The sequence below is a fragment of the Halichoeres trimaculatus genome, unplaced genomic scaffold, assembly GCF_033239565.1.
Source record: "Halichoeres trimaculatus isolate MK-OKI-2021-1 unplaced genomic scaffold, fHalTri1.1 fHalTri1_scaffold_16, whole genome shotgun sequence".
NCBI lineage: Eukaryota > Metazoa > Chordata > Actinopteri > Labriformes > Labridae > Halichoeres > Halichoeres trimaculatus.
Genome location: NW_027437194.1, coordinates 5941678 through 5959181, shown reverse-complemented (window position 1 = coordinate 5959181; position 17504 = coordinate 5941678). Strand labels below are relative to the sequence as shown.

Sequence of the window (17504 nt, the reverse complement as noted above, 5' to 3'; positions counted from 1 at the left end):
CAAGTTTGAACAGACCACTGCAGAATAACTGTTGACTGTGGGTTGGAGTCAACATTAGCACAAACAGTTTAGCCCCTGTTTTATCCTTTAGCTCGTGCTTTAGCCTTTAGCCTTTCTCAAATTCTTTTTATTAACTTTTATTGATATTGTATGGATTCAACACATCACCACCAGTGTGTAAACTGTTAATGCTAAGGTCTGAATCAGAGGTTATGTTTACATGCAGTCAATATTCCAGTTTCTGAAACATTTAGAATAACCTGTTTACATGCGCGAGCAAACAGGGTTACTCCTGTTTACATGGTATCACAATCAAAACAGCAATGCACGGGGAACGTCATGACACAATTTGCATCATCCCGGAAGACTTCCTGTACTCAAAAGACCAAGATTCCTTGCAAACAGAACATGTGCAGACAAAAATTAATGTTCCTTTGGATGGAAATATCTTGATAGGGGTATACATGACCAAATATTCAGGTTAGAAAAAGAGGAACGCAGGTGGTTTTTTGGTTTCTGAAAGAGTTAAAAAAGTTCTTGGTGTTTACATGGCCGTGCGCAACCGGGTTATTGCTAATATTCCAAATATGAAAGGGTTAATGACTGCATGTAAAAATAGCCAATGCCGTTCAGGCTTTATACCGAATTACATTGTTTTATTTATTAAGTAGCTGCCATCCTTTGTCTCGTATTAGTATACTTTAGTTGGTTTGGTGAATTCCTTGAAATAGCAGACAATAATCTGACAGACTCTCATCTCCGGGAATCTGTCTAGACAATCTGCTGGACAGCTTCATGGTCAGGGTTATTTTTTGAGGGATATTTTCTTGAAGAACTGCAGACAATGTGGCCTTTGTTCCCACACTGAACAAATCATGTTCTGTGATGAACACGGACAGGAAACTCACCCTCCTCCCTTTCTTTCTCTGTCCTCAGCTGAAGCTCCAGCTCCTGTTTCTTCATGAAGACCGACAGCTCGGTCAGAGTCATGGAGATGTTCTCAGCAGCTCCTGCGTCTGAGGAGGAAATGTTTAGTTACCAACTGTGGCTGTGATGTCTGAAGTGTAACATCAGCAAAAACCTGAAGCTCCAAAACTGGTTGTGTTTCAGTCCAGACAACTTTAAATTAACTCTTAATTAATTTGTTAATCATCATGACTAACCTCTGTTTGTAGCAGCCTCTGCGCTCTTCTCTGCATCTCTCACTGGCTCCTGTCTCACTAGTGAGGGCTTGTTGGTCTCTCCATGTCGACGATCCTTTAATTCACAAAGGTTAGAGTTTTACCGTTTCAGAAAACTGATCAGACAATTAAGCCTTGATCTTGAAACTAATTTATACTTTTGAAGAGAAATACAACAACATAATTCCACATTTATGTACATTTAAAAACAGGAGAAAGAAGAATCCTAACAAATGTGAATCCAGCTGAGAACTAGTAAAACAACTCCAAAAGTACCTTTCTGGGTGGGCTGGACTGGACCGTGTTGGCGGGTAAGGAGATGATGGGGAAGTCGTCTGATAGCATTGGAGGTGGGGACGAAGTAGCTGGGGTGCTGGAGGCCGGTGTTCCTTTCCCTCCTGTTCATGTCGAACAATCAGAAGAAAAAATAATTCAAGACTTATTCTGAACTCAAAACAGGAAGCTGTAATCTTTACACGTAGTAATGCAGGTGTTGACCTGATGTGCAGTGGAAGCGGCTGGGAAGGTGCGAGGCACTGTGGGAGAGCTCCAAATTGGGCGACATGCCCCTGGAGGAAGGGGGCGTGGCCATGCCACACAAAGAGGAGGGGCTCCACAGAGGATCCTTCCCCCCACAGGAAGAGTTGAGTTCACAGGTGGAGTTCTGCGAAGAAACAGAAGAAAGAAGTCTGTTTTATTTCTTCTAGCAGGGAGATTGTGTAGTTTATCAGCCTAAACATAAAAATTAGGCAAAGGGGCGACAACTACTGTAGTGAAAATAAAAGCACAACCGATAAATGAAGATAAAAATCAACACAGGAATACTATTTAAGTTATTCCTCAAAAAAATTAACCTCAAGGTAAAATATTGAGATTCATTCCTTAACAACAGATTTACATCTAACATTTGACCTAATCTGAGAACGTGAAAAGGCGCTTTTAGCTCAAATATCTTAAAAAACTTCATCCTATTGTTTTTTTTCATATTTAAGTTTAATTAAACACAAAACTAAAACGTGTTTTGCAGCTAGACAAAGTTACATTCATTTTTCAGAAATAAGAAAAAACAGTAGAACAAGTATAACATGTTTTTGTCTGACCATTGTTAAAAAATGTAATAAAAAATGAAAAAAAAAATTATAAAATAAAATAAAATATTAAAAAAATAAAAAAATATTTTTTGAGGGCAAATTAAAAGATAAATAAAATAAAAAATGAGAAACAACTTTTCTATAAAAGAAATAGAATGTCAGGAGTAATGACACAATAAGAACTTTGCATTTACATTTACATGCATGTCTATGCCCCTTTCCACTCAAAATGAAAAATCTTTTCAAGTACATACCCTCAATCTCAATCAGGGTAACTGGCTGACAGTGCAACAGTGCAAACAAGTACTACATCTTATTTTTATGAAAATTTATCCCAACAATGTTATTGCTGTTTTGTAAAATCTCCCTTCAAATGTCTGATTCTATGAGTTTCACATGAACCAATCCTCAGAAAGACCCCTCAGAGGACAAAAACACCCAGACCCTTCTCTGGCCCAGCAATAGAAGGGAAGAGACAGCATCGCCATGGTAACAAGCCCAAGGGAGTGTCTAAAGAGAGGTGGCATGACGGGGACAGAGGGCATGTCCTGTCATTCCTGAAGCTTGGGCCAAATATCTGCCAATCTGTGGACCCTGATTTCCCAGAAACCATCTGTCCTCTTGGATTGTGTTGATTGTTTGAGTGTGAGTTTACAACATCTGACAGGTGATGGATGAGTGTAAACATGGCGGATTTTATAAGAGCTGGCAGCAAACAGAAGCCTAAACCGTCACTTATCAACAGACTCGAGAAGTATGTTTGATGGGCTCACCTGCCGTCTGGAGGTCTGTGGGCTGCGATGGGAGGACTGTGTCCCTGAGAAGGGGGGCAAGGACAAGGGCGGGGGAAGAGGCTGCCTTGGAGTCGAGAACGGGGTTGAAGAAGAACTTCCTGTTTTCAAGAAAACAAACAGTCAGATCAATATTTAGAGGACGCTTCAGTTAACATTCAATATTTTGATGCTGCTTCTCTGATTGGTGTTTATCAAAATGAAAGTGATTAAAAAAATTAATCTAATTACATGATTTGTAATTAATTAATCTAATTAATTAGATTTGAATCTCATATCTGCTTAAGATCCCTAAATAAAGAATTTTAATTCTAGGACATTACAAAATTGTAGTGCCTGACTAAATCAAATAAATACAAGAAGAAGAGAAGATTTGTAAATTCACATTTTTCTCAACTGACCGATAGTAAAATGTTAGTGTTTGCTGCCATTGACGTCTATAGGTGTCAATTTAATTGCAACTGTTTTCAGCAGGAGGGAGGCGGGGTCTGGAGGAGCTTGTCAATCAAAATCATGCTTGTGAACTACTGTGGGTGAGAGCGGTGCGCTCTTTGGATGAGACCTCAGCACGGATATGAGGAAAAGACGTAAGATGACAGAGGCAAAGAGACGCTGCAATTCAGAAAAGTTCAGGCAGCTCACGCTCTAACTGAGGATGTGTGGCAGTAGTTCAGAGAGAAAGAGCGGAGGGATTGTGAAAAAAGACGACAGAGATCATGGAGAGGATCAAAGAATGGAGCGCCCCGGACGAACGCGATGAAAAAAAATACGTTTTGTCTATTTTTTGCATCAAAAACAGGAAGAGAGACAAAAAAGAAGAGAGTCCACTCTTCTTAGGTAGTTTTGGTGTTTACGTAGTCATAGAAAACAATATTTGGGTCTTGAAAGATTGTTAATCTTGCATCAATTTTTATTACACACTAATTCGGGGTATAATTAATTCATCTCATTAACACGTTAAAGTGGCAGCCCTAGTTATTTTATCTACAAATCTCTTTTTATATGATTGATCATGTTGTATGAGGTTTTATCTTGGTTAGGTATAAAGTTTCAGACCACTAAAATGCATTACAAAGCTCATCTGCAGAGAAAGCTATCAGCTATGTCTCTTTCCATTTTGACAATTTGTTATATTTGACGTTTATAAAATTAGATCAGTCATACATCCTTTTATGATGACACAAACTGTATTTTTTATTAGCAGGCTTCTGACCATAGCTGCTGTGGAGGTCTGTGTAAGGGCTGGAAGTGCAGTCTTGTGGTCGCAGGTGGACTTGAGGATAGAAGTTCTCAGGCATGGTGGCATAGCCTTCCTCACAGGAGGCCTCCTTGGGGTCCAGAGACACTTTGGCACATTCAATGACGATATCATGGATTTCATACTTTTTCCACCTGTGTCAAAGCAAAAAAAGGAGAGCAGAGTTAGACACAAAGATTTAACAGACCATGGAAAAAAAGGAGTCATAATTAAACAGGCTCACCTGGTGGGGTCAAGCTCGTGGTCTTTTGTTCCTGTCACCAGTTCTGGGTGAATCCGCACGTGTTCCAGCATCGGCTGGAGGCAGAGATTAATAACAGTTATATTAAATAAGGAGTCATTTAGTCATAAAACTTTGTGCAGCAGGGATCTTTCTCTCACCTTCACCACCTCCTCGAAAGTTTCCATGTTCTCCTTCATGCTGTAATGGGAGCGCAGGTACGACACAAAGTTGCACGGGTACATGCCGTAGAGGCGGTGGAATAGAGAGTAGACGCTAGCATGGAGGTGGATTAAATAAACCTCTGATACGTGCCCTGAGTGAGAGGAGAGCAAAGACAAAGAGCACAACCTTGGAGTCAGCACTTATAAGAAAAACCTACTCAGCAAGATTTGACATTGTTTTGTTGTTCATGTCAGCCAGGTCTATCCACTGTACCACCTTCAAAGACTGGCTCAAGCTAGCCAAGACCCCTTTTTAAGATCTTTGCACTCTGAGTCTATTTCCTGGTCTAAAATTGATGCAGCTAACGAGGGCTGGGAGGATAAGCTATTTTCTCGCGATTCGGTTCTATTACAATTTTGGGGTGCTGATTCAATTTAAATTGCGATTCTTCGTTATTCATGATTTTTGCGATTTTTAGTTTGCTTTTTTAACACCAGACCATGTGAACAATTAAATGATGACGATGTCTACAGACTATATCAGGAGCCATATTTTCCAATAAAATGCATATCATGTGAGTCAGAGAGAAACATTTCGCCCTCTGCTGGAGAAAAGTGGTAAATTTTTTCTAATCCAGTTTATAAACAAAGACTGAAATGAAAAATTTGAATTTGAAAAATAAACAACTGTTTTTTAACAAAATCCTGATTTTGATATTGTAAAACAAAAAATCCTGATACATCAATTTTCATTTTTTACCTCACACGCCTACACGTTAAAAAATAAATTTGTCCCATGTTATTTCAATCACGTTTGCACACTCATTTCCTGGGTAGTTTGACTATTCAGAGATGCTGTAGGTTACTTGCAACATCAAATTCTCACATTTTCTGACATATTTTCTCTACACATTTTGGGTGATGTTGAGATGCACTTTTACAGTTTCATTTAGCAGACGCCTTTGTCCAAAGCGACGTACAACACAAGCAAGAATTTGGACAGAAGGAAAAACTTAGTGCGACAAAAGTGCTACGAGTTATTTAGCTGAAGGTGCTGTCTTTAAATGAAGGATTTTTTTTTTTTCAATAATGTAGAATAATCTAGCCAACAACCTTCAACAACATTCAGAAATAGTGCTGAAAAATCAATTAGAGCTGAGTCTTAGACCTTCTGACTCACTCTACCCCTGAGGACAAAGAGGAGAAGGCTCAGATTTTGGGCTTTAGTGTTCCCTGAACAGATGAGTCTTCAGACATCTCTTAAAGTAGAAAGGGACTCTGTGGATCGTATAGAGTTTGGTAATTCATTCCACCATTTGGGAACAACAGAGGAGAGGAGTCTGGCTAGAGATTTGGAGCCGCGCTGGGCTGGGAGCACCAGGCGTCTTCCACAAGCAGAGCGTAGTGAGACAGGAGGAGTGTAGACCTGGAAGAGGGACCCCAGGTAGGCAGGAGCTGTTCTTGTCAATGTTTTGTAAGCCAGAAGCAATTAAAACAAAAACAAGCACATTTGATTCAGCATTTTGTTGTTGTTTCGGATTATGGATTAAAAAAAACGCATCGGAAAAAAACAGACTCAGTGTGCAAAGACCTTAACATGTACACTCACACAAATATGCATTATAACACATGATCGGTCGCTTCTACCTGGATTCTTCAGGTTCCAAGACGCCAGGCGGCCAAAGATGTCAAAATACTCCCACAGGTGTTGTTTCCCAGCTTGGGGGATCATTGGTAGCAGAGTGATCAGCACAAGCACTCCAGTAATCAGCACCACGATGTCTGTGTCTGACTGTGGGGGTTAAATAAGGACAAATGTATTTGAGTTAATAAAGTCAGATGTTATCATTTTGAAAGACAAAACTCTTTTTTCATATTCAGGGTTATTTTAGGGCAACAGTCCTCTATGTTGAGCAGTTTCTAATCTAATTTATAAATATGAAGAATAATAAAACGTGATTTTATCAGGGGAAAGTGCAAAAATTGTAAGAGTCAATCCCATTATGCTAATATCTCAAAATGTCTGGTATTGAGAGGACTTGGGGTTATTCCCACAGAGTAAAGCAAAAGAAATATCCGCTCAGCTGCTAAGAGTGCAACGTATATGTTTAAGAAAGTGAAGTAAATCCATCCTAAAAGCTGCTGGATCCATCAAAACGCTTTCGCTTGGACACAGAGATTTCAGTGTTGACTGAATCTGGGTCATTACCTTCAGGCATTTGAGGAGTGAGAGCAGCAGAGGGTATCGGGCAATTTTGTGGATCCAGGACGGCTGCTTGCGGATGACATGGCCGAGCAGGGTGAGGGTGGGCAGCCGGCAGGCCTGTTTGGTCATACACTCGTTCATCTTGTCCAGAAGGTGCTGGAATGGAGACAGCGAGGTTAGTTTGTTATTATGTGTTTTAACTTATAACTGTTTGAACACTGTGAGATATAAACAAGCTGACTTCTCTGATACCTTTCAAGTTCATGTGAATAAAATCTGACCGGAACCCAAACTACAAATATGACACCGCAACTAGTTTATAAAATCGAGTTTTATTTGATTCTGATTTAATCAGTCGAGATTGAGTTACATTTTATCCGGCCATAAACAGCAGCAACCAGGAGGAAGCTGAATTTTATCCCAGTAACCATTATGCTGCGCTAATGTGCTAACAGGTCTGCTGAGGTTAACAGGATTCCTACAGCTTAAGTCAAGTTAAATTCAAGACTTTTTCAGACTTTTTAATGCCATTTGAAATTAAATTTAAGACCAACTTCACCATAAATACAAATAGGAAAAACACCACATCAGTGACACAGGGTTAGGGACAGTTAACAGAGTCCCAGCTGCAACCACATCAATGTTTGTTGGTTCCGCTATCGAGATTGTGTGATGTTACCGCGGGAGTCACTGGGTAAATTACTTAAAAATGATGCAAGCTATCATTTATTTTGAGATTTGGGACTGTTTAATACCATACGTCAACATGTTTCGACATTTTTTAAGACTTTTAATGAAGATGTTTTAAGGCCATTTAACGCCTTGTTTTAAGATTCATGAATTCAATGCCTCTTCAGAGTATTTAAGGATACTCGGGAACCCTGGGTTAAAGGGGCTGTAAGGAGTTTCTAAGTAATCTTGAAGAAGTCTCCCTCTATAGCTGAGTTTCCACCAAGCAGTCCAGGTCGGTTCAGTACGGTTTGGTACAGTTAAACCTGATCCCGTTTGCGTTTCCACAGCAAACTGTGCCCTCTCGTGGTAGGCGGCGTGTTAGCTGGATGCCGAAAGCCGCAGCTGTTTAACAATAGCGTGACGCTGTAGCAGTGGGACGCAGTTTACCCCGCTAATAAATCCAACAAAGAAGAAAAAAGCGACACAGTAAACAAAGAGCACAGATGGAGGACATGCAGCATTTCGTCCTCTCTGTGATTGGCATGTAGCTCTTTGATACAATGTGCAGCCGCTGTCGCACGGCAAGTAACGATTCTTTTGACCAATCAACGGTCTGCAGTGTTGTAGCTCCACCTTCAGAGAGTGGTTTAGTCTGGCACCCTTACAAAAGGGTCCCAAAAAGTGGGACAGCTCGTCTCGGTTATTTGGGGATCTGTCCCGGGACGAGTCAGTGGAAACGCCACAAAATGCACGCTGTACCGAACAAACAGAACCTGTCTGCTTGGTGGAATCGCGGCTTAAGACAACACCACACCAGCTGACAAATTTTAGTAGAGAGAAGAGAGATTCGTGTTTTTCTTTGCTGAAAATGATTTATGTGATTTATTTTGTAGTGATGGTGGACATAGGTGCCTACAGCCCGAGCTAAAGGGCTAAACTGTTTGTGCTAATGTCCATTCCAACCCACATGCAGCAGTTATTCTGCAGTGGTCTGTTCAAACTTGAGAGTCTATCGATAAAATGAAGAGTGAGATTACGTTCGCTCTGATGGTAGATGACTAGGGACATAGCTAACCAGGATTCACTAACGTTAGACATTACGGACATGTCTTATAGCCAGACAGCTACTAAACTTCATACAAACTGACAGTGTTTACTTGTTGTCACGTTAGCCTACAGATACGTTAGAGCACCAGGCTACATATAGCCGGCTACTACAACATTTGCTTGTTGTCACGTTCCAAACTGTACTGATAAATACCTTACCTAGGCGCCTTGTATCCAGTGAAAAGTTGTCATAAAAAGAGATAATCTGTTTTAATCTGATCTCTACTTAATTTCAAAACAAACACACACCTCACTCAAAGTAATTTACGACAGTGTGTGTGAGATTCTGGGCCAGAAGGTGGCGAGGCTGTCCTATTAGAACAGATCCTCCTCACAGCATCTTTAAGGATAGAAGTTGTACGTTCCACGTATATGCTTCTTGTTGTTCACCTACTTCTCATGCTCTTCACAGTCTCCTTTCACGCCACTGTCACAGTGCCCCAGAAAGGTTTAGCAAATATGCACGCCAATTAGCTCAGCTGGGACACGAAGATCAAATAGTTTAACCAAAGACAATGTTTCACTGCCTTTGCTTTCTGTAACTGTCTGGGATCCTTTTCTCTTTTGGGAGAACAGTTTTTAGTCTGACGAAGATTATCAAAGCGGATGGTGCAACAGAGCTACAACAAAAAGCAACGGTTGCTTTGTGTCTGTCCTTTTAAAGGTCAGGGTTGCTCTGATGGCTTTTTATTGGTCAACAGTGCAAAGAAATGTTTCAGAATTCACTGAAGTTTGAGTCTAAGTGGATTTTTCCATCTGCTTAACTTTGCCTCCACAATCAGATCCTATTAGAGCAGAAATTCCAGTGAAATTAGTCAATTTTACATGAAACTTTGCTGTATGAAACACTGTTTACTGTTGTACAGTCTCTTACCTTATCGTGTGGCTCTCTGACCGAGGAGAGGATATGCATGGCCTGTGCAGAGTTTGTTTCCAAGAAGTAATCCACCAGCCCGTTCAGCAGCATGGACCCTCGCTCTGTCACACAAACAGGAAGTTAGATTTTCAAGCATACGTTAACTGAAACTAGATGCGCTTGATTTAGAGATGAAAGTTTCTGCTCAAACATTCAAAACAAAAAAAAAAAAGATCTGGTAAAGACTCAACAAACCAAGTTTCTAAAAACTTCCTCAGAAGATGAAAATTAATCAACCATGATGACGATGAAAGAGCAGAGCTAACGTACCGGTGCTAAGCTGCTCGTTGATGAGGCCCCTGATCTCATCCAGCTGGTGGAGGTCGGAGGTCTCCAGGAGTGGGAGGAGGTCTCCCACATTGGGCTGCTCCCTGGCCATGGTGGCGGCAGTGCTGGAGGTGGGGGCAGCGTCTCTCTCACGGTGTCCGTCCCTGCCTGCCTGGAGGACTCCTGGGGCCACCCACCAATACAGTCTCCAGGCACCTCTACAACGAGATCAGATTCATAAACATTTCCCAGAAATAGTAAAGCTCTGATGGAGGATTAGTCGGCACATGATCATATCAACTCAGCGCTAAGAGGCATTGCTGAAGTTATTTGTTCAAAACAGGAAAAAAAAATCTGAATCATGTTCTTAATGAGGTGACTGGAGCTTTATTAGATTTAGATGAAGTGGTGTGAACCCAGTCATCTATACACAGCGACGGCAGGCAAAGCTCACAGCAAGAGACCAAAAATCATGTGAAGAAGTTTTCTCGTTGCTACTAAATAGGATTCCTAACGATGCACTAAAATTTTCCTGAGAAACGAAACTTATTCACTAGGTCTGTGCTGACTCTCAACTCAAATCAACTTTATTTATAAAGCACTTTAAATACAACCACAGCTGAAACAAAGAGCTGTACATAAAAGACAACAAAGTCATAAATAAATCAATATAACAGAGGTGCAGGTACTAAAATAATAGTTTCATTGTTCTAAAAACAATTGAAGAAAAAAAAAAAACCTTTACTAAAAACCAAGAACAAACCATAAAACACTAAATCAGGAACAGAGTTAAAGGTAAGTATGTTTGATACCACATTTTTTCAGACTGGTACCAGTACGACCACTCCCTCGAGCACTCAATGATACTGAGCAGGACTTTTGATACATAGAGTTTAAATTAACATTGACAAATCATTTTGATAACAGCACAGTCACTCTGCCATTAAGTCTAAAACAAAAGCAACTCTAAAAGTTGCTGGTCATTGAGAATCTGCTCAAGGCTGGCGGCAGAAAGACAGGAAGTCATGTACACACCCAGCCATAAAAACAGACTTTTACGGCACTAAAAACATATTTACAGCCTGGTTCAAAAGTACTGTTGGGTCTAAAACTCTGATTTCCCTAGTGGCACACACTGAACATTGAGTGAAGTTTTTCTAATTTGCCATTTAGTTAAGTTATTGGGATCATTTGATAGTCCAATCAGAGAGACACCTCAGGTCATGTGACTGACGGGTGCCCTGTAGCTTTTCGAAAGGAAACTCAAAGCCGGCGTCATAACAAATGTGGCTGCGTCCGTGGATTGGTTTCATTTCGCTGATTCAGGAACAGACGGTTGACGTCTCGCAGAGAATTTGTCTATGTTTTATACAGTCTATGATTTTTAATAAATTTAAAAAAGTGCAAAATAAAACTGACAACTGTCAGAGTTTTAGTGATATTTTTAAAGATGAACTGAAGTGGGAAATAAAACAGTGTAACTGTTGAGTCTCCCTGGTTCATTCATGTTATATGAAGACCTGGCGTGTCTTTGCCGTAGTGTTAAACGAGTGTTTATCGCCAACTACTAGCAAGGAGGACTTACTCCACTTACGTTTTTTTTTTTACCTTGAGTATCGGTTACTGGTTTCAGCAGCATTCACGAGTACCAATACCTTGGAAAAAAGGTTGGTATCGGCCTGATACCCGATACCAGTACTCACCCATCCCTAGTTAAAGGCCAAGGACTCATTCTCATTCTCAGCAAATTTGTTCAAGTAAAAATCCTACATTACTAACCCAAACTGAAAATGTTGCCTTCTGCATTTTAACAACAAATACTTGCTACATAGTATTAAAAAATGAGCATAATTTAGAGGAATAAACCAACCATCCAGAACCAAACTGCTCTGATGACACGTGAGGAAACAGTCATTTCCTTTTAAAGCATAAAGCTTGATAAATAAGGCGTAAATATTATTCAATATTCATCTCTTAAAATAATAGAAAAGTAAAGTAGGGAATCTTAATTGTTGTTTGTGTGGTGGATTTGAGTAGTTATATCTGTTTGACACAAATGAGACCTATAACTTAAACGAATCAAGAACTTAAATCCAGCTTCCTTGTCATTTTAATTGAATTACATCTTAATGTTATGTGAATTTGAACAATTGTGTCCTGGTGTTGATTATTTTAATGGAAAACACTTAAGTCACCTTGTGTGTTGTAAAGGGCTCGACAAATTTAAGATGATTGATTGACTGACTGAATAATTCCAACAAAAAAAACAATGTTTTCAAGAAGAAGTTGATTTGCGCTTAATGTGGAGTAGGATGCAAACTTGACTGAGTAGGAGCAATGAACGTGGACACCTTTTGGGAGTGAGGAGCAGATCTTCTCGCTGCTCCACTGGCTCTGGTGACCACTGTACCATCAACTTTCTGCATTAACTCGAGGACTATCCTTATACACCAGCTGTCTGACAAACAGCCTTCTGCTTATTTATATTTTTGGGGTCAAATAAAAATGTTTTGTCAACAAGTTATAACCGTCCAAAGTCACCTTGTTCTGTATATTTTAGAAGCTGCCTCCTCCCCTTAAATCAATATGAGCGTCAGAAATATGCTTGTTCGTGCCAGCCAAGCCCTTTTGTGTGACAGTGTGCAAAGGGTGGCAGCACCTGACGTCAGCTTAAGAAGAGAAGAAGACATGTATTTTACAGCAGAGAAAGCTTCATGACTGAATTTAACAAAGCTTATTAGGCCGTGATGGTGCTCAACTCAAACTAACAACACAGGGATGGACTGATGCCCCTTTGACATGCAGAGGGTGCAGGACACAGATGTCACTCCTTAATTTTGGAAGCTGTGCCTCTGCCAAAAATGGTCTGGACATATTTTGTTACATTTGCTGTAAAATGGTCTGAAAATACTCAGTGTCTGAGTGCTGTGGCCCCTTTTTCTAGCAGTACATGAACTTGATTTTTAAAACCTGGTAAATGATTATTTCACTGGGTCTGGAGGTATGAGCAGTAAAAAAATAGAAGAAAAACATAAAAATGTTTTTTTTTTTAGTTAAGTGAGACAGACCACTGTAATTAACAGAAGTTACAGCTTCCCAGCTCTCTGTTTACTAGTGCTGGACGATTAACATTTACTAAGCTGGGACCCTTTCACCAGCAGTTTATTGATCATTACTGAAGACAATCTCTTTTTTTCGTATCAATTGATGGATCATAGTTTTTAAAAATAGACTATGGAGAGGGAGGCGGGACCCCAACAGTTTGCTGATGACTTACGCAGGTAGGTATGAGTTATGTGAGCACACACTCCCATTAATAGTAGGGGTGCAAGACAAAATCATTATACGATATATTGGTATTTTTTTGTTTGGCAATATCAAAATCATGATTCTTGGCAAAAATTTGTGGGTTTTTTTGTCGAATTCAAATTCTTCATTTCAGTCTTTGTTTATAGACCAGATTGGTAAAAAGTTTCCACTTTTCTCCAGCAGAGGGTGAAATGTTTCTCTCTGACTCACGTGATGTGTATTTTATAGGAAAATATGGCTCCTGATATAGCCTGTACACATTATCATCATCATCATTTAACTTTTTCACATGCTCCGGTGTTCACAAGAAATAAAAACAAAACACTAAAATTGTAAATACTGAAGAATTGCAATTTTAATCAAATCAGCACCCCAAAAATCATAATAGAATCAAATCAGGAGAATAGCATATCATCCCAGCCCTAATAAATTGAATTTATTTTTGTCTATTTACGTATTAAAAATACAGGATCAACGGGCTACAGCTCTAACAAAAAAATCAACAGATAAAAACCAATCTAGACCAAAACAAAGTGTTTTTATAAAATTATTTAGAAACTAACTTGGCATTGCTGTAGTGAGAATAGTACTGCACAAGCTTTCTTGGCTGTATTCTTAAATTCATTTTTCAATTGAAAAGTACATATTTCACAACTGACAGTAATATATCTGCATGTTCCTTTATAACCAAATATGGAGCCTAAAACTATCATTCATTATAATCGCAAATCACACTATTTACCAAGCTGATTGCAATCACACAACTTAGCCAAATTATGCAACTCTACCGTCTACGTTGTAATTTTTTGGCTTGGGCGAAAAGTCAAGGAGTTACAGTTTCCAGGAGCTGTTTGGAGATTTCTAGATATTTCTGTTCCTTTGTTTCATCATATGCTTGAGATTACGGTAATTAACTATTTATAAGGGCTGGGACAATATGCTATTCTCGTGATTCCATTCTATTATGATTCAATTCGATTATTATTCCATATTCGATAATTTTAAATTGCGATTCTACAATACTTAAGATTTTTGCGATTTTTGGTTTGCTTTTTTAACATCAGATTAGTGCTGCACGATTTGGGGAAAAGGTGCGATTTGCGATTAGGTGGACAATATTGCGATTGCGATTGTGCTTGCGATTTAATAAAAAATGTTGTGTCATGATGAGTCTACAGACTTGCTTGGTTATCATGGAGAAAAATCTGAATTGCATGTGCTGACATTGCGATTGCGATTGCGATTGTGATTGCGATAATCGTGCAGCCCTACACCAGATCATGTGAAAAGTTAAATATTTATGAAAATGTCCATGTTGTTTCCTATATTTTCCTATAAAATCCACATCACATGAGTCAGAGAGAAATATTTCGCCCTCTGCTAGAGAAAAGTGGTGACTTGTTTCCAATCCAGTTTTTAAACAAAGACTGAAATGAAGAATCTGAATTAGAAAAAAAAATTGACAAAGAATCCTTATTTTCATATTGTCAAACAAAAAATCCCAATATCATTTTTTCTCCAACCCCTACTATTTATCACTGGAAAGCACAAACTCTTACGTTTCCAATGCGGTTTGAATTGAAAAGGTCTAATCTAGTTTAGATTACACAAATGCAATCCAATTTGTAACCAGAAAATCTAGACTGGAAAAAATCTAATCTCTTTATTTGTCATGGATTCATTTTTGTAACAAATTATGGCGAGAACTATAAATAAGAGGACTGACAAGTATTGTTACCCATCTATGCACGGCTGTTTTTGAAAACTGTTTTTGATACTGTTCTGAAGACACCCTTCTCCAATGGCAGCTGATATGTTTAACTGTGAAGCTCCAGACACTGTAATTTATGAAATATTCACTGAGAAAAAAAATCAAACCCAGCTGGTATTAATAAATCTGCTGGAAACACAACACATAACAAGCCGCTCCACAACAAGCTGCAACATAACAAAGCCTACATTGTGGGTTTCAAACAGTTTGAGATTCCATGAATCCAGAATAGTACACATGAACCATCAAGAGGATCATAAAAAAGCCGGAAATTCTGCACAAACTGGACGCAGCACAAATCAAGAGAAGCTCAGAGAAGAGATTAAGATGGGATTAAACTAATAAACAAAGCCGATGTCTTCTGAGACAGTGTTATACATCCAAATTCATGACCTATAACCCAACATGACCCGGCAGCTCCCATCTATTTCAACCCGTCTTATTCACTGCCGGAGCCTGGATCAGAGTTCAATTCAATAGCAACTCAAAATAAACTGCTGAAGAAGCGTGTTTCCAAAACACACCCTGACCTTCGCTGTTTTAAGTATGTTTATAATATCTTTGATGTTTTTTGGATAAACACTGGGGTAGCCTTTCATAATAGAAGGAGGCCAGGGAGCCTTGTGAATCTGCATCTGAAAAACCAGCATAAATAATCCTGATGGGCAGGTCATTATCATCAGGGTGTCTGCACCCAGCAGCTTAGGCCCCAACACAGTAATGAATCAGCACCAGGGATCTCATCCGCGCTTAAGATCTCCTTTCAACACTTAGGTCACAACACTCGTCGCCTTGGAGTATGATTAGTGTTAGAAAACAGCTGAATGTGTTAAATTTTAATAGGTTTATTCAGTGTCAAGTATTGAATCTTCAACATAGACATGTTACAAAAGCAAAGATAAAAGTGAAGTTTGGTGATTTGGAAACTGACACATTCAGTTTAGTTTTAGTAAAAGTATAAAATATGCAAACATGACTCTCACAACAAATCAAAACAACATGAGAAATGCTAAAACAGGTCCCTGTTGGTCGAATTATGCAGGGAGTCACGGCACATTGTCTCCTTGTTATCAATTAACTGTGATTTCAGGCAGCTTGGGAACGCTCAGGGGCACACAAAGAACCTTTATGCAGCCTGGACACTTCCATGTGGACACTGGAAATAACATTAGGCTGTGCACATTCAGTCACCAACAACCTCCTTTTTCTCCTGTGTGAATATCTTAGAGTGTTTTCGAAACAGACAGACAGCCTGATTGGTGCATTCGAGAAGAGACTTTCAGCAGGAAAACCATCAGTTCTGTTAACAGATGTGGACTTTTTTAAGATGATAAAGGATCTAATCAACAAATCTTAACCCTAGAAACAAAATCTTCAATCTGAAGAACACTTGTTTACGTAGCTTTAAATAGCATAGCTCACCAGCTCTGCCACCCCTTGTCACTGATGGCATCTCCTGCGGTTTCCTAACTTTGGCCATAAAGTTTAAAGTAACTACGTTTTAAGATTCGCCCCTCTTGGCTTTTGTGCCACATTAAATTTAGATATCTAGATCTACTATTTACTCTGAATAAACTTTAAAGACTTACTTTTTTCCTCTTGCTTCTAGCTCTGTCATTATCTTCCGGTATTATTTTTTACAACACATTTCACAACAGTTGCTTTGTGTTGCTGCCTTTTATCATTCTTGCATCATATTTAAATTTTATGTGCTCATCTCAAACCCATCCACTACAACTGTTAATCAGTGAGTGTTTTATTTATTAAACTTAAGTTTTCCATTCAAATATGGTCATTTATCGCGACTCTCATCATTCAGCTGAAATTATGCTTGCTTGGGAAGCAGTTTAGTATTATATGCCTTCGTTATGATAGGTTGTGGTTATGTAACAGGTTAAGGAGGACTGTAATGCATATGTGAATAACAAGTTAGGATACTGGTTAGTACAACATAACACAAACTCCTGCCTCTGACATTCCTTTTCCTTGCAGCGCTGTTGCCTTAAAGTGCTTTAATTTTAATGGGCCTTATGTGTAACATGTTTTTTGGAATGGAAATAAAGAAAAGAGCCTAAGAAAAATTATATCAGCCAACATATTAATATAGGGATGGGTACCTTTCATGTTTAAAATGATATGGTACTGATGCCCGGTACCTGGCAATTGGTACTGGTACTCTATAGTTGCGTTTCCACCAAGCAGTCCGATTCGGTTCAGTGCGGTTTGGTATGGTTCAGTACTGTTAAGCCTGATCCCATTTGCGTTTCCACATCAAACTGTGCCCTCTCGAGGTAGGTAGTGTGTAAGCCAGATGCTGAAAGTCGCAGCTGTTAAACAATACCGTGACGTCGTAGCAGCGCGACACAGTTTACCCCGCTAATAAATCCAGCGAAGAAGAAAAACGTAACACAGTAAACAATGAGCACAGATGGAAGACGTGCAGCTTTTCGTCCTCTCTGTGATTGTCATGTAGCTCTTTGTTACAAAGCGCAATCAGAGAAGTTTCAGAGAAGTCTGTGTGCCGCCAGGAGAAATGAAGCCGCTGTCGGGT

The 17504-nt window shown here is 39.4% G+C and overlaps 1 protein-coding gene across 1 annotated transcript in view; it reads right to left on the bottom strand.

The window, feature by feature from the left end:
* tsc1b (TSC complex subunit 1b) overlaps window positions 1–17504 on the bottom strand; it is a 42217-nt gene that overhangs the window by 21873 nt on the left and 2840 nt on the right. The window contains exons 2-13 of the mRNA XM_074690567.1: window positions 9877–10091; window positions 9565–9668; window positions 6915–7067; window positions 6353–6497; window positions 4703–4857; window positions 4545–4618; window positions 4277–4455; window positions 3046–3164; window positions 1680–1845; window positions 1458–1579; window positions 1164–1257; window positions 909–1016 (exon numbers count right to left, since the gene is read on the bottom strand). Of these exons, the coding sequence (XP_074546668.1) occupies window positions 909–1016; window positions 1164–1257; window positions 1458–1579; window positions 1680–1845; window positions 3046–3164; window positions 4277–4455; window positions 4545–4618; window positions 4703–4857; window positions 6353–6497; window positions 6915–7067; window positions 9565–9668; window positions 9877–9985 (1528 nt within the window). The 5' untranslated portion in view covers window positions 9986–10091. The remainder of the gene's footprint in view (window positions 1–908; window positions 1017–1163; window positions 1258–1457; window positions 1580–1679; window positions 1846–3045; window positions 3165–4276; window positions 4456–4544; window positions 4619–4702; window positions 4858–6352; window positions 6498–6914; window positions 7068–9564; window positions 9669–9876; window positions 10092–17504) is intronic.